The 24489-nt window shown below is 35.0% G+C and overlaps 1 protein-coding gene across 14 annotated transcripts in view; it reads right to left on the bottom strand.

Annotated features, from left to right (window-relative positions):
• SNTG1 (syntrophin gamma 1) overlaps positions 1 to 24489 on the bottom strand; it is a 353322-nt gene that overhangs the window by 35091 nt on the left and 293742 nt on the right. For 12 of the 14 annotated variants that reach the window (XR_693802.2, XM_009673187.2, XM_068932745.1 and 9 more), the window contains 3 exons: positions 18849 to 18961; positions 15816 to 15887; positions 3203 to 3355 (listed from right to left, as the gene is read on the bottom strand). Coding sequence is in view for 13 of the 14 variants with exons in the window: in XM_009673187.2 (XP_009671482.1) it covers positions 3203 to 3355; positions 15816 to 15887; positions 18849 to 18961 (338 nt within the window). In the remaining variant the exon portion in view is untranslated. Of the gene's footprint in view, positions 1 to 3202; positions 3356 to 15815; positions 15888 to 18848; positions 18966 to 24489 lie in introns of all 14 variants that reach the window. The other 2 variants (XM_068932742.1, XM_068932744.1) reach the window with 1 other exon arrangement.

The following is a 24489-nucleotide window of genomic DNA, read 5'->3' on the forward strand; positions in this document are numbered from 1 at the left end:
TTGGAGAAAACAAAAATGAAGAAATACTTCACAGGAGACTTAAGAATTTAAAAGTTCTTGTATATTTGATATGCATTTTAAAGCCTTTCAAGTGACTGTTAAAAAATATCATGATTGTTTGTCTTTGGCTCCTGATTTCTTACATAGAGCTCATAAACACCTAACCAAAAACAACTTATCAAAACTGAAGCATCCCTTCAAAAGAAAACAGAAGATTTCAGCACTTACTTCTTGTTTTCTCACTCAATAGAGAATCTTAGATTGAGTTTATGAATAACTCTGCAGGTCAGGTGCTGAAGGAGACAACTTAAAGTATTATATTCCTTAGACTCTGCTCCCACAATATACACAGTTTAAATTATGGAAAAAAAGATACATTGGAAGTCTACTGTAAGCTAGGTCCAAGATTTAAGTCAGACTTTCAAACTCAGATTCAATTTCAGTGGAGACAAGCTTTAAACTGTACCACAAGGCAGCTTACATGGTATTTCTTATATTAGGGAATAAGCAACTACAATGCAAACGAGGATAGCAAGAAAAAAAATTCATGTTGAGACAGGTAAAAGTTTTAGCATAAAAGAGTAGGAACATCAAGAGAATCTGTAAAACGTATAATTGCACATTATCCATGCTGTAGCAGTCTCAGATTCTTCACATAAAGACACTGTGAGATAGTTAAGGAATAGGACCTCCATTTGCAGTGAGTTTTTACTTTTTTCTTTTAGTATCTACTTACGATAATGCATTAGACTGTCTTACTACTCTAAAGAAAACTAAATAAAGAGTAACTGTAACATACTCTAATGGCATCTGTACAATGTCATAAATTGTATCACATGTTCTTGCCAAACCATTATCACCTTTACTGTCTTTCTCTCCCTCTAATATATTTCTTTCCTAAATAAAACAGTGTTATTAACTTTTGTTGTAGATATGCTTCTGACAGAAACTATTAATTTAGGCTTAAATAGAATTTCTTACTTGTTTATAATGAGGCATCTTTTTCAGCATTTGGGTTTGTAATATATTATTTAGAAGTACATCAGAATAGGGCCCCCATTAACCTCAGCTGAGCTATGCCAGTTTGTACTAGCTGAGAAACACTGGTATTATGGCATAGTACACACCACATTTAAATAATTTTAATTGCAGTTACATTTTCAAAATTATCTGATTTCACAGTAAGACAAACCTGCATACACCTGGATTTTCATTCAGAGTTAAAAGGGTATGTAATGAGATTACTTACTGCACGTTTTCTATGAATATGATTGCACAAAAATAAATTTTATTCAGAATTCACAGTGATACCTTGACTTTGAAACTGTCATCTTTTTTTCTCACAGAACAATAAGATCATGTTCTTAAAAGAACTCTTTGGAGACAAATTATGCGACTATTCAAACCTAATATCTTTTTCAGATTTTACATGAATCTGCACGAAACTCATGGATGAAAGCACAATAACAAACTATTGAAAACAAAACAGGTAAAGCCAAGACCAGTTATATTAAAAATTAATACTCTGTTTTTTTTCCAAACTGGGACACAAGAGGCAAGAATAAAGGCAAAACATAAAAAACAGATGAAATCATAGGTGTACGTTTCACAGTAACAAGCCATCAAGAGATGGCTATTCACCCACTTTCTCAAATTCGCTATAATTGAACTAGCTCAGGAAATGAATATTTTCAGTCCATAATTGCTCATCTAAAAGTCAATAGAGTGAAAGAAAAGGTGGAAAGGGAAAAATTTGAAGTTAAGATTATTAGAAAAAGTCTTTTGGGGAGCTAAGGGAAACATTTTGCATAGCTGTGATTCTAAAATCTAAGAGAAGCTAAACAAGGAGCACTACAGCAGGAATCTGTGAAAGAACAAATATGAAGTGTCCTCCTGACTAAAAGTTATTTGAGAAAATTGCAACATATTCTTTTAATGATAGCTCAGTAGTGCTTTACAAACAAGCTACCTGAGAAAGACAAAGGATTTCAAATGCTTAGTAGCAAGAATATATTGTTGCAATTTTTATACAGAAAAACAACACTTTCATTTTTCAAGAGGACAATCAAAGTTCAAAAGCTAAGAATAGCTCCTGAAAAGGTAGCAGAGTGCATCAAGTTAAAGATAAAAAAACGTACCTTCTCAGGCTCCTCCTCCAATAAAGCTAATACACATTAAGATTGACAGCAATGCAGCTTTTTCCAAAATAGACTATCAGCTGTATCAGCTGTATATACTAACTCCATCTGCAGTGTTGCTTTATAGGTCAGGAGAGCGCTAATGTAAAACTAACAATTTGTCTAAATAACAGACTGTCAGAGCCTGTGCTCACAGGAGGATGCAGAAAATGAATGTATAGAAAGTGAGCACTATCCAGTATTTGCACAGGCTAATATGCTAACATGACTTTTTTAGGTGAGTATACAGGATAACGCACGGCAATATCAATCAAGCCTCTTCCAACCACGTATGTTCATGATGAGAACATCAAGATAACAACTAGAATTAGGTGAATTATAATGTTTTTCCTCTATTTTAAATAAAAAACCATAATTTTTGGTCACATGAAAAATATAGTTATCTTTAAATAAAACCACTCTAATATGCAATTTTTGCTATAAAATTCCACCAGTAATTTGGACCTAAATGTCATCCGTCTCTGCTGGGTCATCTGACAAGTGAGGAGATATACAAAGAACAAGAAATGTGTGAAAAGAATAACACATTTGAAGCTCAGTTTTGTTGTCATTTGCATATTCATGGCTATTCAATACTCTCACTCAGTGTATTCTCAGTCCTGTTTATTGCAAGGACAATTTAATTCCTGTAAGGTTCTTTTATGTCACTTAGTAACATATAAGGTATGTATGACAGTATGTAAGAACGATACCTAAAGAGCTGTTTTGGCCCTGATATATGAAGATTGTTTTTCCTCTTCTGTTCATAAACCTTAGTTAATATTTAAGTATCACCTACTCAGAATGACTGAGGTTATGTTTTCTGAACTTTAGATTGCAAGCTCCATGGGAAAAGTTACAAAACTTTTTTTTTTTTTTTAATATTATTGCATACCTACCATAATAGTAATTTGAGAACTTTGAAATTTGAGTAGGTCAGAGAATTTCTTAAGTTGCCCCATTATCTTGGATAACTATAATTTGTTAATGTACTAAAAGATAATCATTAAGGCAGTTGTTCTCACCTGTATCCTTTCAACTTCTAAAAAAGTCGCTGTTTGGAAGGCTTTTTCCCATAGTGTTAGGTCAGACTCCAGTTCCACAGAAAAGTAGAGATCTTCCCCAGTTTCAGACTGGACACCAAAGCAATGTTTCCGTCGGTCCAGTAGATCACTGTCCTGATGAAAATCTGAAGTTATATAATCTGCCATACATCAATTAATACTTCTTACTGTAAATGTCTATGCCTCAAACCTAATATTTTTAAATGATATTTTAAATATTATAACACTGTAGTAACTACTGAGAGCTCAGGAACTAAAAATTAGGGTTTTGGCCTAAACACTGACATCTCAGAGAATCTTAAACAAGATATTTGTGTCCAGAATGGTACAGAACAACACAGTATATCTTAGTTTACAGAATGCTCTGGCATAACTTTAAATAATTTAATAAATCAATTCCCAACATATTGCGACAAACTTTTAAACTAGATAAATTCCATAAAAGGTGTCATTTTTCTATTCACCTGAGAAGAACAAAGAACAAAGAATAACTTCTCTAACCTATTGTATTCGCTCATCTTAGTGTGGAAAGCTGCCAAAAGAAGTAAGAGATTTATTTAAACAATATAAAAAGTCCATCTGTCCTGTTTTCTCTATAGAGGCTAAGTAAACAAGGCCATATTTGTGATGGCTTACAAAATCCAATGTAAAATTTATCCATTCTGCTAGTAGAGACTGTAGTGGCTGCCAGCAGTTAGGTCGCTGGCTTTGAAACTGGGAAAAAATATGTTACTTCTGGTTTTTCAACATAACAATACGCAATGGATATCAGATTGCAGAAATACGTAACATTTAATGGTTACTAGCATTTTTAATTGACAGTAAATCAAAGAATAACCTAGTTAACCAGGAAATCCATCACTAAAATGTTTTTAAATGATTTTTTTCTGAAAAATAGAGGACACTATGCAAACATTCTGGCACATAGTTCATCCTTGAGCAAAATACACTTGCAGGAAAAATTTTAATTAATTTTCTCCCGACTATAGCAAAGCAGCTGTCACAAGCCACAGACTCACCAGCTGTCCTTGCAAATACATCTGGAAATTTGGGTATATGTAGATTGGGTGCAACTTTTACAATGCTACCCTGTTGCAGAGGGCACAGATGAGATCAGTGCAGGCGACTCACTGGATAGGATTGCCTTTTGGTTATAGGCCAACTGTTTGGGTGCCCAGTGGACCATAACCAGCTGATACAAGTGGGAGGAACACCTTCCACTGTTCTAGTCAGCTCAGAGAGTCAAGAACCTATAACTGGCTGAGGATTTTTGTTTCTCGCACTGTCCAGGAGGTTTTCCCCTGAAAGGAGACTATGAACACAAAAAGCCAATAAATCTACACTGGTCTCTATGAAACTATTGTTCTTGGGTAGGTAAGTAGGCAGTGGTAGAATGAGCACTATATTCCTCCCTCCCTTTTATTCAGTAGACATGACAGACCTGCTCAAGAAAGCCAGGACAGCACATGGTTCAAATTTGCTCCACAGCTTCTAGAAAAATCAGCTATGGAGGAAATACACCCTCTCTGTGCAATCACCATGACAAAACTGAGTTGCTCAGATTTAAAAATCACCAGTCTTGGCAGAGCCTATCTCCTCCCTAACCTACATTTCATTAAGTCCTAAGCTTAGCACCTTAACAGCAGCAATTCATGAATGGAAAAATCAGAATGAGCACTGGCTTTTATATGTTCAAAATAACATTTCAAAAAATAGATATATTCCCAAATATATATTTTTTCCAAGACAGAAGGGCTATGTAGGTGAACTAGTTGAATGAAGCTAAATAACAGCATATCTCCTAGACAAATGCTTTTGTCCTTTTTTTCTCATTCTGGCCTCTGCTAAAACTAAAATGTCATTTTGCTCATGGCATGTTTTGACCACCTCTATGCAGTGCTCAAAAAAAGAGGTCATAATGTCTAGGCTGTTGTTAATGACAGCTATGCTCTACTGCACATTCAACCTCAAAGTGCACAGATAAGCAGCACCGTGACAAATGTTTAATCTTGTGAATATGTGCAACAACAGAAAACATATCCTCTAGCACCTGACAACAGTTCCCTATCAGCAGGAACTGGCTGAGTAAAGGCACTGGCCACCTCTCACTTCTTTGAGGTAGAATAGATATTTGTACAGTACAACCACACTTCTTGTCTAATCTTAAGTGTGGTCTAAAGTCCATTATTTTCCCAGGGCTACGCCCCGGATAACTGAATGGAACTCAGCTAAGAGTTTGACAAACCAATGTATAAGGTACATTTCACTCCAAGAGAAGGATTTAGCTCTTCATAGCTATAACCTAAGATGAAACTAAAAATATTTTGAACTCCTCTTCACTTGTTCTTGACAAGAGTCAACAGAATAATTTATTATTACTAATGCAATCATGCATGAACCTCTAATAAACCTTATTTGAAAAAAAACACTACGGCACTATGTGGGATCACAGGAACGGCTGTCACTAAAAGTAATTGAACTCATGGCCCCTGTTTTTAAATGGGAGGCAGCTTACTGCAATGCTTGGTTCCAGAATACATTTCTTTATTTCGTTTGGCACAGTTAAGGTTTGACAGCTTTTAAATCATGCCGTTAGCTTCTCCTGTTCTGTTAGGCTTTTTGCCTGTCCAGAAGAATAGGATATGGCTATGCAAACGGAATGACTTTTTGAGTAGAATGTGAAAAATAAAGGTGTCAAAAGCTACAGTGTCACAAGCTATAGTGGGACTGATCTTTATTAAAATGTCTTTGAAAAGTGCAAAAATCTCAGAATAGTCTTTTGAAGTGATTAAATAAAAATGTGTATTTTATTACTAGCATTGCAAGCAATAATTGTACTCAGTTTTACTAAATATTCCATTACTCCTAGAGGATGAAAACAGAAAGGAGAACTAAATGGACGTACAATGTTAAACCATGTTTTTGCTATTTATCTATTCAAAGGAAGACATATTTTGATTAAGAAAATATACAGGTAGAATTTCCCCTCATTGATTTTCACATAAAATATTTCAACTACTATATCATACTGTGATACACAACACATATAATGTACTCACTAACAACACAGAGTAATGTAAAAAAATTAAAAAGATGACAAATAAAATTCAAAATAAAATTTCTTTATACCAGAAAAACATAAAAAACAAACCTGAAATATTATGGGACTTTATATTTTGTGAAATTCTTATTTAGAATGAAAAAAATTAATATGATAAATTTTACATAGAATAATAATTTTATTTTTTGACCAGTTCTAATCTGATGTTTTGTATGTACTCGTGATTTTATTATGCATGTCCATAAATAAGTCCAGGGTAAGAAAAATTCAGCTTATTTGAAAGGTATACGTAAGCTTAAAAGGAATTGTCAACATACTTATGAGATATACATTTCCTTCTTAATGTTATTTCATTCTGCTTGTAAAAATAATTTGGTAACTCTGCAAGGCTCTCTTTCCTATAGCTTCTACTCCTTTTTGCTATTAGACCTTTCTTTAGTCTTCCATTTGTGTTTAGGCATGTAAAAATTGAAAACTATATGCCATACTTATAGATCTAACCATCTTCTCAAACATACAATGGTTAACTGTAGGAGACAATATGTAGACAAAGTTAAAAGACAGCTATGTGAATGTCCAAGAGAAGAAAGAAATTTACAATGAAATTTCTCTTAGGAATCCAACTGAGAATTGTACAAAAGTCTCTGCAAATTTAAGATAAACTTGTTAGGAGTCCCAAAAACAGGGCTGGATTAAGCAGGAATCCTAATTAATTTCTAAGACTGCTCATTTTGGCTAAAACATAAAATGTTATTCTACCCATTTAAAAATCAGCTATGATGCTGTACTTTTATAATCTCTTACTAATCAGTTATGGACATTAGCTGATTTCATGTTAATTTTTAAGAATTCTTTCACAGGGGTAATGATCAGCTGCACCATTGTCCCTGACGTTCCTTATGTGAATTACTACAGGTTCTCTGAAGTACGAACAGTCACAAAAGCCACAGCAGTATCCTAATTCCCGACTGGAAGGAAAGTATTCTTGCAGAAGGACCGACTGCGAGGAAAGTCTTTGGCTTATGACCAACTTCAGGGTAATGCAGCATCTCTGCTGACAGAACGATATGACTTCTGCTTGCCTAATTAATAACGATGTCCATGTTAAGTGAGAGTAATAAATTTGTCTAAGGGAACCAAGCATAGCTTATTAGCCAAGTCTTTTCTTATTAAGGCAGAAGGTTTCTTTATCACTTTATCACAGTGACACCATCTTCTCTTCTGCAGAAGGAATCTTTTCTCCTTCGAAAAGATGTCCTCTCTGCTGTCCTCAACACTGCTCCTTTCGATTACTTGTGCCTTTTCATTTCATGCATAATGAGTCCAATAAATACTCATATTTAGGCTATTAGCCAGTAAAATACTCTAAGATGCAAGATGCTCTCATTTTTTAGCATAGGCAACGAGAGCTGAGTTCTGTGCATTATGGTCTGTGCAAAAGAAAACAAAACCAGGTTTAACTGCTTCCATGCTCGTGACATGATTTTTACCCAGGAGGAGGTGGTCAAGAACGGTCTTGCAGGCTGATTTACCTGCAATGTTATATAAAATATAAAGAGCAATTTGAGGATGGAACTGTAAATATTAATGACACTGGTGAGCAGTTTTTGACAGGAGCAATGATCCATGTAAAGTGTTCAAAACCATCCCAGTCAGTTATATACTTGCACAGACTAAATAGAGCTTGACAGTTAAGATGATTTCATTTCAGCTTTCAAAATGAAGTAAACGTTCATGTCTGTGAAATTAATTATAATAATTGTTAATAATACAGAGATGGAAAGAACAGACAAAACCTGTTTCCTTTGCTGACGAGCTTAGACAGCTCTGAAAAAGAGAAATCTAAGCGGCCTGTGGTAACCAAGATTCCAGCCTACTACCTATATTCTCTGAAGACAGAAAGCACTCGCCCATCAACTCAAGAGTGCAGTAACTCCAAGGTATAGTAACTGTAAAAACTATTCAGACGAGACCTACAGGCCTCAGTGCATTGATTATTTTATTGTTTGTGCCTCCTCTCTTTCGCTTACTAGGTGTATGAACCTAAACAGAAAATCCTTCTTTCTAAGAGATTCTCATGATCTCTCTCTGTGGCTGCTACTCCAGGAACACCTTCCTGGCATCGCAATGAGTTGCTATGGAGATGGCTCTAATAGCATTTACAGGCAGCAAGGAACAGATTCACTCCAGAGTAAACAAGAAAAATACTGTTTTTCCAACACATCCTCATTAACCAAATAATAAAGGCAGAAACACCCTGTGTCATTTGTGTACAGGCATACAGAAACAATACCTCATGCTATGTGGGCAGTCCTGTATTTTAAAGTGAAAATATAAGGAAAATGCTGAAGTTGCATATATATCTATGTAAATATGCACAGAATGTCACCTAAACTAAAACTGAACAGAGTGTTTTTTAATGGTCAATTTTTATCAAAATAAGTTTTCTCACAGGAAAACTGAACAAACATAGGATAAATTTTTGTTTCAATTAAATTCCATTAGAAAGATCTGTTTGATTGCTTGAGAGAAACAGAAATGTTCATTCCCTCTATCCTGTTAGTTACAGCACTAAGTTAGAACATAAAACCAATTTCCTGTTCTGCCAGATTAAAAGATGATGTAGTCTAAAAGATTTACATTTGAATCAGAGCAGGAATCTAAACATAGATTTCTTCTGAGCACTTGCCTTAATTGTACGTGTTTATTTCTTAATGTTCTCCACCCAGAAATGTTTTTACTTTTACGTTATATGATAACAATTTTGTAAAGTTGTCATAAAGCAGAATCATTATCTTTTGGGAAAAATATGTTAATGCTGTCTAAAGAACCATTAGTGCTTATTTTCTGCTAAAAAGAAATCAGAGAATAATGTAATTACAAACAGACATTTAAAAAAGTGCTGACCACCTCTTTGGAGGTGGAGGTCTTTAAAGTTTTGTAGCTCTTTAAACTTTGAGTCATTACTGGCTGGACATGAAGTTCAAGAACAGATCCCAGAAGAGTAAATATTATGATAATATATGTTTCAGATAGCAGTGCTAAAGAGTGCTCTTATCTTCCATTTTGAGCCCCTGTTTACAACTATATTTCCATGTTAGTTGTCTGCCTAAGGATATCTTACTTAATATTTATAGTCAAAATACCTCTAACAGGTCTATGAAAGAAATTAGGAAAAGGAATGGCATGGATTTGTCCATGTTAAATACACAAACAAAGCAAGCTGCCCCTGGAAACTGCTTTTCTTGGACACTCCAGAGCCTCCGTTCCCTGGAGATCAGGCCTGACGTTTGATAGAGACTACTTTAGGGACGGGATGAATCTTTTCCTGCCCTCTTAAAAATCCAAGTCAGGAGGTACTGAAAAGTTCAGACACCCTTGGTAAAATCTGGCTGTTACCTTTCTGAAGATTTCATTCTGAACTTGCTCCAGTTCATGAAGTGATTGAGGATTTTTCCATCCCCGTGGTGTAACGGAAGAGAATAACTCTCCCTACTTTTCCCCGCTGCTTGGAGTGCTATATTACTCATGGGTAATGAGTATAGGAAACACCGCTCCTCCTCTCCGCTCCATGCTCCGTTTGGCTGAGGTTACGTGCCTCTCGAAGAGGAGAGAAGAAGCACTTGTCTCAAGGACAGAATTGGATAGAGAAACTATGTGGAAAAAAGAAAAGCAGCAAGGTAGGAGGAAACACCTCTTACATAAACCGGCAGGATCAGAGAAAGCCAGAACGTATTAGGGCAAAATACAGGCAAGTATAAAGGCAGAACCGAACGGGATGAGAAGTGTGAAGAATGGAAACACAGGCAGAAACAGATTAAAGACGCACAAGAAGGTGGAGGTAAATGGCAATCGGCAAAACAGGCACAGTAACGAAGAAAGAGGCAGGCCAGGAATGGGGAGTACAGAGAGAGTAGTGGGAGTGTTGGAAAAATAGGGCAGATTTTGCCCTGCAGTTACCAGCAGAGAGGTTACAAGAGTCATTTAAAGAAGTATTTTCTGCATCTGTTGTTCTTTTTCTTTTCCTCTGTGTGTTTACCTTCTTATTTCTTCCAGGAAGCAGGATCAAACTCTAACAGTGGCAGCCCCTACTCAGCTGACTTTCTTTTTTCTGCAGAGAAGACAGTTTGTACCATCTTAATATTGTGTAAAAACGGTCAAAAGTAAAAAGGGTTTTTCCTTTTTTATTTTTAACAAAAATCTCTCTGCAGTTCAAGAGAAACAGAAAAAGTGAAGTTAGGGTGAAAGCCTTACTTAATATTTTACGTTTCAAATACTGCTTTTTCTTGTTTTTTTCTGGATCTTAAATAAAAAGTTTACAAGTCTTTAAATGGTGGCAATTGTCATGTAACTAATCATGCTGTCTCTTTGCTTTAAAAAGAGACTGACACGGTGCCGCAGAGTAACAGGACCATCAGCACCTTTAATATTCTGGGCCCGTTAAATTTATCCAATTTAATATGCCATGTAAGTAAGGATTGTATCACCACACACATGTTGGAGAGGAATGATCTGACACCACATACAGAATGACAGATAATACGGAAAATCACATCAGAGGTGTGATCATCTAGTCCACAGCGCTATCCAAGGTAGAAGCAACTACAAATCACTGAATCCTGGCACTGTTTGTCTAGCTGCTTTTTGTAAGGATCCAATGAGGTAAATGTAGCAACCTCAGTAGGAGCTCTGTGCCAGTACTGAATGATACTAGCACCTGAGAAATTTTCCTTTATTGTCTAACATAAGCCTACTTAGTGATGGTCTTAATGCCAGCGGACATGGAGAACATTTACGACTTTTACTACTACTTTTATCTTACAAGACAACTGTAATTCCAGTTAGGGTTTGAACTGTTCCTCCTTCCTCTAGAAACATTGAATACATTTAAATTTAGCAGAGGAGACAAGCCAAGGTTTGAAAATTAGTTCAGTTGTTTAGAACTGAAACATCCAACTGTTTATCACTTTTTCTAAGAACTGCACCTGGTTAAACTTTGGCTGAAAATCTAATTGCAGGATTAACATGTTCATAAAGGGATTAATTTCTTAATGCCTCTTAAGCATTTTTGAGTGCGTGTGAAGTGCTTTAGTGGGATCATACCAGGATGCAATGCACTACTGTTCTGGTAGTGCATGAATGTAATTGTCAGGTTTTTCACTTTATTTACTATCTACAATTGTAAATATTTAATTAAGGGATCAGTGCTCATTAGCTAATTTATGTCAATACATATTTCAAAGTCACAATAGAGCTCTTTTAAATCTACTTTTATGCTTCATTTTTTCATAGTCTTTGTGATTATTTAGAAGGTTCTAATCACGTTAAGAATAGTGACTTATTGTCTTGCTTAGGGCACGTCCGCTCATCTTTTTCTCATATTCTGATGAAACAAACAAAAATAAAAATACAATAATAACAAAATAGCAATTTACTATTAGGATTATTATAAATATTACTTAATTAGTTGTAAATTGCACAGTAGTCTCTGACAGCTCCAGTTAAGATGTAGGACAGCTTGGCTTTTTGGTGCCTTAAATCTAGGGAGGACTTTAACAATTGCGAGTGGTATCTCTGTTTCCTATTGTTCATGAGAAGGATTAGGCGCTTCAGAACGGCCACCGAAGGAGAAAACACACTCCATATACACAGGGAATTATGAATAAAACATTCACCACGATGGTAGACGATTTCTGAGTTTTTATTTAATGCGTTCAGACTATATTCCTTTTCTGACAATAAAATCAGTGAAGCCCTCTGCTGGCTCTAGATGTTAATATTTATTTAGTGCTTTAATATTTTTACTGTCACCTGAAGTGGAAGTATTCTCTCATATCAAAGCACTGAAATATTAATATGTAAACAGTAGGATCTGGTAGTTCATATCCTCCACTGCAGCACTTCTGCCATGGAGAAGAAATTTCAAACCTCTCATACCACCTTTCAAAAAGACAAATTTGAGGTAGTAAGTGTCCCTAATCAAAACTGCTCTGGTGAAGTGCATCAGAATTTTAGTCACATGCTTTGGGATAGACTTAGTAGTAAGTCCTGACCTTGTGGCACAAGGGACATCTATCTCCTTCTCAGAATGCTCAACCGGCTGATCCGTAAAGAAGGAAATAGGCTTTAGATATAGTATTTCTAAAATACAGTTTCTCACTCCTGGGCAAGTTCATATGAAGGCTAGCATAGACCACTGACAAGTTCATCTGCTTAAAGGGAGTATTAGCCACAGAAGCTGCACCTATAATAATAAATTAAGCATATACGGAACAGTTTGCTGGCTCTATAGCCAGCTGGCAAGAAACAGGCCACATCCACGCTACGAAACTCTTCTTCCCTCCAAAACAGGCTGCTTACACGCAAGCTGCTGATTAGGAACACTCCCTCATCTATGCTAACACTTAAGCTGCACCAGGAATTGTTTGGGGAAGCACCAGGGGGTCCACTTGGCCCAAAAACCATGGCAGCGATCACTCTAAAAATTGTAACAGCGTAGATGAGCGTGTTCCCCGTCCAGGAATGTTCTTTGATGTTTACTTCTCGTAAATGTATACCCAGAATAATCTGAATTTAGGCCAGAATACGGAACTGAAACCACTTAAGAGACACTGATTGATGATATTCTCCTGCAAATGCGCCTTATTATCTTATTGCATTTCTCTTTGCCCAAAGACATATGATTGTGTCTTCTGAAGTAGAAACACAGAATAATTTGATTTGGAAGGATAATTTTCCTGAAAAGAATGGCACGAACTCAATTGTTCCTGTGGAAGAACAGGAAGTGCAGGAGAGGGAACTGTCTGTAGCAGAAAAGTCCAGGTTTCTTTTCTTTATTTTTTCATTAGGCTTCTTAAACTATCATGCTGTCTATCAATCTCTGAGAATATAATCTCTTTAAAACCCTTTCTGTTATCCTGCCCTTTTGCCTCTCAACTCATTCTCTTAGGAAAACAAATTTGTAATGAAAGTAGCATGTGAGGTACTACAGCAGGAAAGAAGTCTGAAGGTGATCACAAAGTCACAGTGTAACTTTTTTATAGTTGGATCTGCTTCAATAACAACCATGGGACAGGTACAGATGTGCCTAGAAACACGTACTGCTAAAATGAAGAGAGAGATTTATGATGCTAGCAGAAAACTTGAACAAAAACTCAAGTCTCTACAGAGGCTCAGTTTCCTAGTACTAACAGGAGACTGTTTTTCTTGTTTTTACTTGCTTTTATATTTAGCCAAACCAGGGTTAAGACCTGCAATACCCACGGCAGAAGACTTGAAGAAAGTGAGTATTAATACTTCAGTGTCACAAGAAGGTGTAATTTTATTGCAGTGATTTTTCTACCTATATTTTTTTATTATTTATAGGTCCTTTTACAGTTGTAAGAAACCCATTTAAAAAAATTCAACATTTTATAAGCTTGACCAGCCTTAAAAACTATAAAGAAATAATTAAATATGAATAAAGTCATAATGAAACACATAAAGGATATCTATATATCACTTAAGCTGTAGTTGTATTTTTAGGTAATATACTAAGTCTTTGCTGAAATTGTATCAATTGTACTTTGTTCCAGATTCCCAAAGAATTCTTAGAGGAATTCCCTGCTGCAATGTCCTCTGTTAACACAGGCTGAGAAAGGTGTTTCTGCCCGGACAGTTTGGAGAACCATGTGATAAGAAAAACCAGCATTTTACTTTTTTTTCTGCCATTCCACACAGCAGTGCCAGGAAGGTACTGTTTCAGGTTCTACTGCTTTGTCGTGTGTACTCCTCAGCTGGCTGGTTTAGATGTCTTTCATTTAACCTAACTCCTTCTATACAGCTGAAAAGAGAAAAAATCCATGCACCGCTGTCCAAGAAGATGGCATGAATAAGAAGGAGAAAAAAGAAAAATGGCTACAAATGAGTGAATGAGAAGCATATCCACAAAGGAAGACAGTAGAAGGAAGGAAAAGGAATTTTAAAATGGCATAAATCTGTATGATATAGGTTTTATATGCTTATGTTAAAATAGTATAATAAAATCTTTGGATAAACCACAAGAAATAGAGTTGCCCTGGCTCCCACAGGCTTAATTCTGGGAGAAGAACTACCTAGGTGCTTACAGCTTTCCAAGTTCAAGGCCTGAGGTACAGGTGCCCATTACAAGTCAGATATTTCATATTTCTCTAAGACTGGGTTCTAAGAGAATTCTTCATGCTCCATCCTCAATGTAATGTCTTCATAGGCTAAAGAATTTTTTCTGTTAATACTCTCCTTACATCAACGCTCTGAAACAGTCAGTGCTTGCACGTACGTGGTAGCTAATGGACATACTACAGTGATGGGACGTGCGGCATTTGGGATGTGCTACTCCTTCATGAAGACTCCAGACCTTACAGCCAAAGGAAGCATAACAAGAGCTCCTTTCCCTTTTCTGTTTCAAATTGCTTGTAGAGGTAGTGTGTTGTTTGTTTGTTTGTTTACTCTAAATTTGGTTTCTTATTTTGGAAGCCTCTAAGGTAAAAAGCTTCTGAATTTTATCGAGATGTTCCATCTGTAATTTGTCTCCTAAAAGAGAGGAGAGTGTACCTGCCTGACCTACAAAACAGAAGAAATGTAGCATGTGTAAGGTCTTCCCTAAGGGAATCACTTTTTAAAAATAGGATTTTTTCATATTTCTTCTTGATAATAGTTTATCTCTGCCTGGATGAAATTTCAGAAAAGGCTGAATTATTTTTAAATAATTTTAACCTAAAAAAGTTATCATACACTGGAAAACTATTCAGTTTTTCATCTCTTCTTTTCTCCTCTTTCCCTTGAGTTTTAGACTGAGAAACACTGTACATCTGGAAAATTGTTTTTCATTATTTTTAAAATAGAGAGAAGACAATACATATTAATTCTGAATTAAATTTGAATGAAAAATGAAATACAATGTGTAATAATGGCTCTATTCAATTTGCTACTCACAGATTTACCTGTAAACATATTTTATTAGTTCTTCCAACGTATTAATGTTAAAGTAAACTGAAGAAATTGGAAGAAATAAGACAAAAGTTTTCAGAATGGTATTACATATTTTAAGGACTCTGCTCTAAGTGCAGTCTTACATTGCAGCAAATGTGAGTTACATCTGTGCATTTGGAAGTGGAAACAATCCCTATTTTCTTAGCTGCTCAGTTTGAAAAAAGAAATGTTACACAAGTTGAATACATCAGTGCAAAGTTTTAAAATCCTTTTTCAGTTAAAAACATATAATGCATTTTGGAGAAATAAAATAGTTTCCCATGTGCAAGAACGGTAACCCAGTTAAAACTAGTTTATTTCCAGTTTTGCCATGCCTTTTGAAAACACTCCTTACAGTGTTTGATCCTCTATCTACTGATATCAGGACTCCTGATATTGACTTCAAAGGGATCAAATCTGATCTCTTTCTGCAAAGCAGTCACATACTACTAGTTGCAGTGTTATGCTCTGGCTTCTCTACTAGCCTCACAACATGGTAAATTATTTTATATTTTTTCATCATACCTTGAGAATTTTGCACATTATCTCATAAACTGAAAATGTTTTCTCAGCTCGTGTCCAATCCCAGGTTGTGACCTTGGGGAAAAAAAAAAGAAAGAAAGAAAGAAAATGAAGTAAGTAATTTTTCTTTAAAAAAGAAAGTTTATTTAAAAAGAATCTATCCATAAAACTTTCTACCCTTTATGTTTTGTATAACGTGTGCAGAAGGAGCAAACACTGCCTTAGAGGAATAACCACCAGGGACCGGACTGTTGCATTCAGGCAGTGCTGAGGACATGTCCTGTCTGTCCCCTTGTGCATCCCACAGTAGCTTTGCATACAGGCTGCTCCAGGCTTCCCCTGGGAGCCTCCAGTCCACTCTGGTGGGGGCTTGCACTCAGATGCCCAGAGGAAGCAGTTCTTGGACTCCTCTGACAGAGCCTGCACTGCAAAAGGACATGCTTTTCCTTCTCCTCTCCTTGTAACTGTGTGTCACAATCTGCCCAGTTATCTACATTACTTGCAAAGGTACCAAAATATAAAACCAAAGTCTCCAACTCCGTATTATGCTGTTTCATATGTAGGACACTGATCAGTGTCCACTGGGCTTGCTGTTCAGAGAAAAAAAACTAATGAGAAACAATATACATTTACATACATTTACTTTTTTTTTCCTCTTACTAACATGAATCTCCTCCTAAATTCCAATAAACTAAGCTTGGAAGAATATTCTGTTTTTCCTGTTTGTCTTAGGATTTGATAATTGCTTTTAACAGCATTATTTTTAAGTGACTTTTACAGAAAAATAATATAGATGATAAAGAATTCAACAAAATGATAAGGTAAAGGGTAAAGGCTAAGACTTAAACAGGAAATAAAAGGATAGATGAACTTAGTCAGGGAAGAGTCAAGGGGATATCACAGCAATCTATAAATAACTCTAAGGAAACTATGAGAAGGAAAGAAGAGAATTATTCATAGTCTCAGAAGACACAAGAATAAGTCAAATGGATTGATAATCGAGACTACAAATGAAGAAGAAGTCTTAACGGTAAAAAAGTATTGAACAGTGGCCTAGCTCCAAAGCAATTGCTTATGTATCTGAGCATGCAAAGAAGTATTATTGATCAAATAGAAAAAAAAAAAAAAACAGGGGCAGTGGGGAGAGGGCGCTAATATACACTGTTTAAACATATGCCCCTCTAATGTGCTATAATTTGCCAGACACCAGGGAAATACTTTTATTCCATTTGCTGGTTAAAAAGTTGGCAGCACATCTCTGTTCAGAAAACAACTTAATCTAAAGAATTTATACTATAAATATAATTAAAAGAATTTTTATTCTTACAACATTATTTTACACAGACCATACCTAGAAGCTCTGAAACTGCAGCCTTGAAACAGTTAGTCTGTAACCTTTCATAATCTCTGGAAAAGCTGAACCCTTACTCCTGCAGAACGGCAAACATAACTGTATCTGTAAAATTTCCATGCAGAAAGCATGATTTTAGAAGTTCTTTTAAAAGACCTACTGTAGTCTTTGAAAAAAAGGATAATTTTCTTTGGCATATAAGCATGCAAGTATTATATGACATGCATTTTTAAGGTAACTCTATAGGAGCTTCTCTTCCTTTTATCCCTTAAGGATTCTTCTTCCCTCCTACCGCATGGACAAAAGTATTTTTGCCTTGCTATCTTTGAATAAGAACCAGAATCTGGCAAAAAAAATCATGTTATGTTTGCAGTCCAGCCGAAACAAGACCTATAAAGACTTCAAGCATCGACGACTTGCCTCATACATAGCAGCCTCCCAGAGTTGTCCTAAATCACATCACCACAGTCTGGAACCCCTCCTGCGGCACTATTAACAACATGTTCCTTCCATCCCCAGTAACGATCACCCAACTACCTACAGCATATTACTTCTAATAATTTATGACTGAATCCTCTGTAAAGGAGTTGTCTTCTACAGAGTTTAAAAAAAAAAGAAACTTCCTCTTTTGTATTAAACTGGTCCTTTCAGAATTGTTTCTGCTTTTATCTGGTGTCTAGAAAGGAGGTTACTTCACCTAATAGGCAGCAAATGCTCAGGTAGATCTGCCAAAGCCAAGATAGTTACTTTTAAATTAAGGTGGTTGACACCATAATTTTCAGTTCATACTTAATTCCATTCTTCCTATTCTTTAACATGTCCCTAGATGCTTTGCTAACCAAACAAATGTGATGACTGAAGAATGATGTAAAAACTTGCAAGCAAGCTTTGAAATACCTCACTCAGGAAGCACTGCAGTCTGGACCTGGCAAAATAGGGTTTAATAGCAGTCAGAAGAGTCACCCAATAAACAGAATAAATGAAACCACACTATTCTCTCTATTGCCAATACTGTACTGCTACTGGCTCCTTAGCTACCAGCTTCAAAGCCAGCCAGAGTATACCTACATTTACTGCAGTGGAGATGTATCATAAAAGTGTGAAAATACATTGCTGACTGAGATAATAGACAAAATTTTGCCCTGTGTTTCCTGTCAAATTCCAGTTAATATGTTTAACCTAAACAATTCCATCTGCTTCCCTACCTTCCTTCTGGTGCTCCCAAGCTGCAAAAAAGCTACTTTCATGATGAAATCTAAAGATAGAGATATTGCTCTGCAAGCCTTGTCATTTCCACAGCATGCAAAAAGCTTTGATATTTCCCAAAATCTCAGCAGTTTGTCTTTCAAATGATAGTTCAGTATAAATCCAGCCATCTTCCTTTAGGATTTTTCTCCCTGACGAACAGAAATGAAAAGCTCCCCATTTAGCATAAGTAGAGCTCTCCTGTATTTCTTCTAAGTCCTCTGGTAAGTAGGGGTAAAGAAGTGCTGGTTAGGTGCAGACTCATCTGATGAATAGTTATTTTCTGTCACTTCTATACTACATCCCCTGGCACTTTTCAGTGCAGCTGCAATACTGTCGGCTGAATGAGTGATATCTCAGTGTGAAAGCCTTGCAAACATTACATGAAATAATTGTATTTAATAACACTTATTCCTGCTAAACATGAGAAATATACTTACTGGAGGTGCTATAAATTTATAAAGAGAAGATCCCCTCAGCGCTAGAAACTTTGGTGTGTACATTCGATCCTGAAGGGAGTCTTGTTCCCTTTCTTCTGTCCAGCCCATATAGACTATCTGACAGAAAAATCAATAGTGTTGACAAAATTCTCAGACATTTTCTTCAGATGAATTGCTATATTTCATGCAAGTAAGCTGATGTCTGTCAAATCTTATATAGCTACAGACCTTGAACCACTGACACAATACAGTTTATTGGCAGTTCACTTATAATCACATAATTATAATCACAGAAGATATACAATTGTCTGTTATACAGATATTGTATAAAACAGATATTGTCTGTTATAACAATCTGAAAACATGAAAACATCAGAATAAACACTTTTTGTACCAGCAAAAACTGAAAATAGCTAAAACACGTACTGAGCAGATGTCAAAGGTCTATCATCCCATTGAAAGCTCTCTGAAGCAATGCTACATATTTGCTGACAAATTGCATCAGAGGAATTTAACGCAAGTGAAGTGTAAGGAACCACTAGGCAGGAATGCAAAATCAAGTCATAGTTAAAAATATTCAGATAGAAGACAGACAGATAGGTAGACAGATATACAGATAGATGGGATTTTACTGCAATAAAAAAGCAAAAATGCTGGAGCACACCAATTTTATACATCTTACCGATCGAGTAAGTTTAGAATTTATTTTTGTTGTTTACTGTAACAACATACTTCAGTTAAAAAAGTGTACTACTGCATTGAAAATAGTACTGTAATTTTAAAATATTGTTTTAAAAAAGAATGCTGCATAACTTATATTGTTTTAAAATTTGACAGATCTTTTTCTCAGCACATGTAACACATTTGTAATTGCCACTGTTAGCATATTTAGGCATTTTCTTAAAGTTGTAATCCCCAGAGAGAAATAGTCTGTCAACCAACGAACCAATCAGCAAACTAGCAAAAGGAAAATCCAAAATCTTACAGCTTCACTTTTGCTATCTTTGTTAGGGAGGTGAAACAAGAAGGAAAAAAAAAAAACTAAGGTTTTTGAATAAAACTGTTAAATTTTTACATAATGTTATTAATCTAGCTATATCCTCCAAATACAAATTCACTATTATGCATTAAACAATCTCACAAATTTTATTTCCAAATCATGGTAGGTACGTTTTTTTCCTCCAAAAATTCATCTTTAGGAGTTTTCAACTTCTGTACATAGGAATAGGGAACTAACAGTCTGTTTTCAGGCACTCTGTTTTGAGCAGTCTTCATCTACAGCTGAAGTATAATTAGAAAGCCATGGACTTTTACCACTACATGCATTTCTTCAGATAGATGTATGAACCAGGACATACTCAAACCCATCTTAAGATAAAATTCACCACCCATCCATCTATCAAATAAGAGTAACTTTTTATCAAATCCATAAAGAGTAATAGAGCATTAATCACCATATGCCAACTTCTGGAGAACATCATGCAACTCTTGATTTACAATCATGCTATTAATAATGAACAAAAATTTTTGTGTGCACTGGTACACTACTGCTATGGAAAATATACCAACTCACATTTCATACTGTGCACAGTGCACCTACAACGAATAATGAAATACATTTTTTAAATGCCTTTATGAAACTGGTTTCTACACTTACTAGGTATGGGTCATTCTCTGTCCAATATCCCGACGTATTGTGTATTGAATAGTGAAAATATAAGCAAACCAATCTAAGAAAAATAACTGTAATCATATTAATAGTCAAGGAGTTAGTAAGTTTACTGATGGTATAAATGTACCTAAGATTAATGTTTGTATTGCACGTCTTATCATTGGAAACCTTCTATCTCACATACTTTTAGACGAAGAAGCAAGTTACACAAGTTTATTATTTCATTACTGTTGGGAAGAGGCTTTTCATCAACTGCTCTTTATAGAATATATATCAAAATAAATGTATTTCTCTGTTGGATCTTACTGCTACACACTTGAAATTCATGTCTTTATAAAAACCCTCTATACAAAGTCATACTACTACTCCCCATTATAGTTTAGTGGATACTTTATATTCTACATGCATGCATGCAGAGAGAGGGAGAAGGTCGTTCCTCTCAGTTACAGTCAAACTTCAACATTTAATTCTATTGCTCAAAACAAACATTAATACTGTAATATAGTCTTGGGTCCAATCAATAACATATATTTAAGTATTTGCTGGTTTTATTATGGCAGAAATTTGTAAGATTCCAAAAGAAGACAGAGCCATACCACAGTACTCAAAAATTAAATTGAGTGCTTGATGCTTTATTGTCATGCAATAAATAAACTGCCATATCCCGTGAAATCTCATCATTTCAGAATGAAAAACAGTCAGAAAGATAACTTTTCAGGTACTATAAGAGACGTTTCAGATGATTTCATTTGAATGTATATTCAGATTTTCCTCATTTCCGTTATTTTGTGTGTTAATCAATGCAAAAAGAAGTATGGACTCCTAATACTCTGACTTAGTAAGAGAAATCTGTAGAGTTTAGTGATGGAGAGGAGGCTACACAGAGAAGTAAAATTCCTATGAAAAACTGTGCACATAAGTTTGGCACATTTTTGTCTGTGTAACAGATAAAGAATGAACGCTCTCTAGTTTCTAGAAATGGAGACATTTATACTTTAAAATTAATTAAACTAAATTGATTTTGTTCCATCTTTGATTTGTTTCATTAAAATTGGACACACAGTAAGACATTACTTTGCCTGATGGTATTTAATATCATTGTAGCACGATAACTAATCTGTGTTCAGCTAGTGTTTTTTCTTTCACGCATTGTTCATTTCATTTTATAAAGTTTCTACTTCTACTATTCATCAGAATAACACGATAAAGTCACTCATGCTGTGCAGATATATTGATATTTCACATTTGATTGCCTTAACACTATAGCAGCCATGAATTTAAGGCACTTGCTCCTTTAGCCATTTCTCCCTTGCCTCTTCAGATCATGAGGAGAAATTAGATTGATTTTTCAGTCTGTTGTACTAAGGATTTATTACCAAAAACACATTTCTCTTTCAACCTAAGTACTTACTACTAACATACAGAAGAATTGTTATGCAAAGACTATATGATTATAATTAGGAACACTTACAAAGTGGTTTGCATGTGTGTATATATGTATGTGTGGATTAAAATAATATAGGCTAGATTCTGGAAAAGAGGACAAAATTGAACAAATACTTTATACTTATTTCAATTACATGCTCCTACAATGTTCTCAGTTTATCTAAACACATTTAGCAGATGAAGCTAGACAGAATATTATTGTTTTTACCTAATGAACCTGAGAAATTGATTAACATTTTTTACTTGCGAGAAGAAATTGAAGTCTTGAGCCATTTACGTCACTGGTAAACATTTTAAAAGCTTCAAGTTTATAGCTTTGACTATAAACAACACAAGAAAATTATTTATTTGGAAAGGGTTCTCTACCTCCCATAATAATAACTCATCTACATGTATATAGTGTAATGTGGATGAACATGAAATTTGACTTGTGACATTTGGAACATACAAAGTTTTAATGCTACATATGTAGACCCAGCCCAAAATCTTATTGAATTTCATGAGATCCTGTCTAAAAAGAAATGTTTAAACCATAGACACAAGAAGCATGGAAGTAAATGTTAATCACAAAGTGACTGTGCATGGCATGACCATTTATTATACATTTAAAAAAAAAAAAGATAAATAGCTTTTCAATCTTAAAAAAATTTCTCTGAGCTCTTATAAATAGTGCCAACAAAGGTATGGAAGATAACTTCCGCTTAAAAGACAATATTTGCAGCCCTGGTAACTTCTAACTTGTCTGCAGCAGCTCATACCTTAAAATCAAATAGTGACACTAAATTAGTTAATTTAGTGTCTGTTGGTTCAGTAACAAAGATTCAATAAGTTATTACGGTTTATCAGTTAAATCATGTACAATTGAAAAAAATCCATATCTAAATGATAAATTAAACTGGACACTCTCTTCAGTCAAAAATCCATATACTCCTAATTTAGTATGTATTTACAGCACACAGACATCCTAGTCCAAGCAGGACAGTATTCCATAAATTGTTGCATTTCATAGCAGTCCAACATATTGCTAAAATGTTTTGAATAGCCTTAAAAAAATCCTTTCTGTTTTCAGAGATACTTCTTTAAGGTTTTAATATCAGTTTTATTTTATTTTATGAACATAGGGAGATAAAAATAAAAGAAAATTTTCTCCAAATGAACTGTAAAATATATGTGATTTCAAACCAGATAGGCCATTTAAAAATCAGAACAGATGTACTGGCAGCTTTTTATCTTGGAACTCTCTCATTTATACTCATATTCTGTGAAACAGTGCTGTAGGGCAACAGGATAAACACGGAGTCGGAAGACAAATGATCATGCCAGACAACATCGGAAAGAATATGATGAGGGATGAGGAACTCAGATAATTCCCTCTACCCTGCTTTTAATATCCTTGTACCTGTCTGATAGTCTCAAAATTCATTATATTCAAATGTTAATAGAAAAGCAAGAAGAACTCACTAAAATGGAACTAAAAATATGATTCTAGTGCAATCACTGGCAAAGAGCACTTCTAAACTTAAAATATCTAGCAATTTTTTTGCTGGGTCAGATATGGTTTTTGAAGTCAACTGCATAATTCATACGTTACAAGTTTGAATGCATGATAGAAAAATTTTGCTCAATTGTAAATATGATTACAATATTACTAGCAGCATTTTTAAGAGTTGTGAAGATCCTAGTAATCTTTCTAGAAAAAAATATATTTTTCTTTTTTTGATATATGTATATTATTTCTAACTATCTTCCTGACACAGAAAATAAAGTCAACTAAAATCAGACAGTCTGCATAAAGAAAACAATATCAAAGAGGAGAAAAATGTCTATCAGTCCATCTTCATGCTCCCTTCCTATCACAGCCAGTGCATTTTATCATTAGACTTTCACAACAGACAATACTTATCCATATAAAATACAGGTATGTTTAATTAGGGATTAAGAAATCACTCAAACCTGAAGACTTATTTGCTCATAATCCTAGTTGTGCCACAGTAAGGAAAAATCAGGGAAAAGAGTTATTTTATGTACAGTTCAGATAAGATTTAAAACGGTTTAAGCCTCATTTGCTTCATTGCATCTTGTAATAGACAAAAATCAGTGATGGTCAGAATTTGCTAGAAAATGCTAGCTCGTCAAAACTGAAATATTTCATAGTACAGGAACAGTTTTGGCAAATACCCCTCTTTGAATTTTTTTTTCCTGAAATTCAACATTTAGACATGAAATATGTTTTGTTTGAATTGTGTGTGGATTATTTTCCTCAAAGGATTAGTCAACCTATTTGTATGGATTCCCGAAACACTTGAAATATTAGGACTTAAGGACTAGTTTTAATTGAGCCTATAGTAATGTTCAACCTTAGAAATAAAGAAAAGGAAATGCAGTTATTTTTTTCAGAATTCTGCAAATTTCTTTTGTGAATAAGATCATTTTTTGTTGTTCAGTAATTAATAAACCTCATGTGAAGACTTTCTAAAGCTAGGATTATACTTCTGCTTCTCGGTACATATATTAGGTCCGAGG

This window comes from Struthio camelus, chromosome 2, assembly GCF_040807025.1.
Source record: "Struthio camelus isolate bStrCam1 chromosome 2, bStrCam1.hap1, whole genome shotgun sequence".
NCBI lineage: Eukaryota > Metazoa > Chordata > Aves > Struthioniformes > Struthionidae > Struthio > Struthio camelus.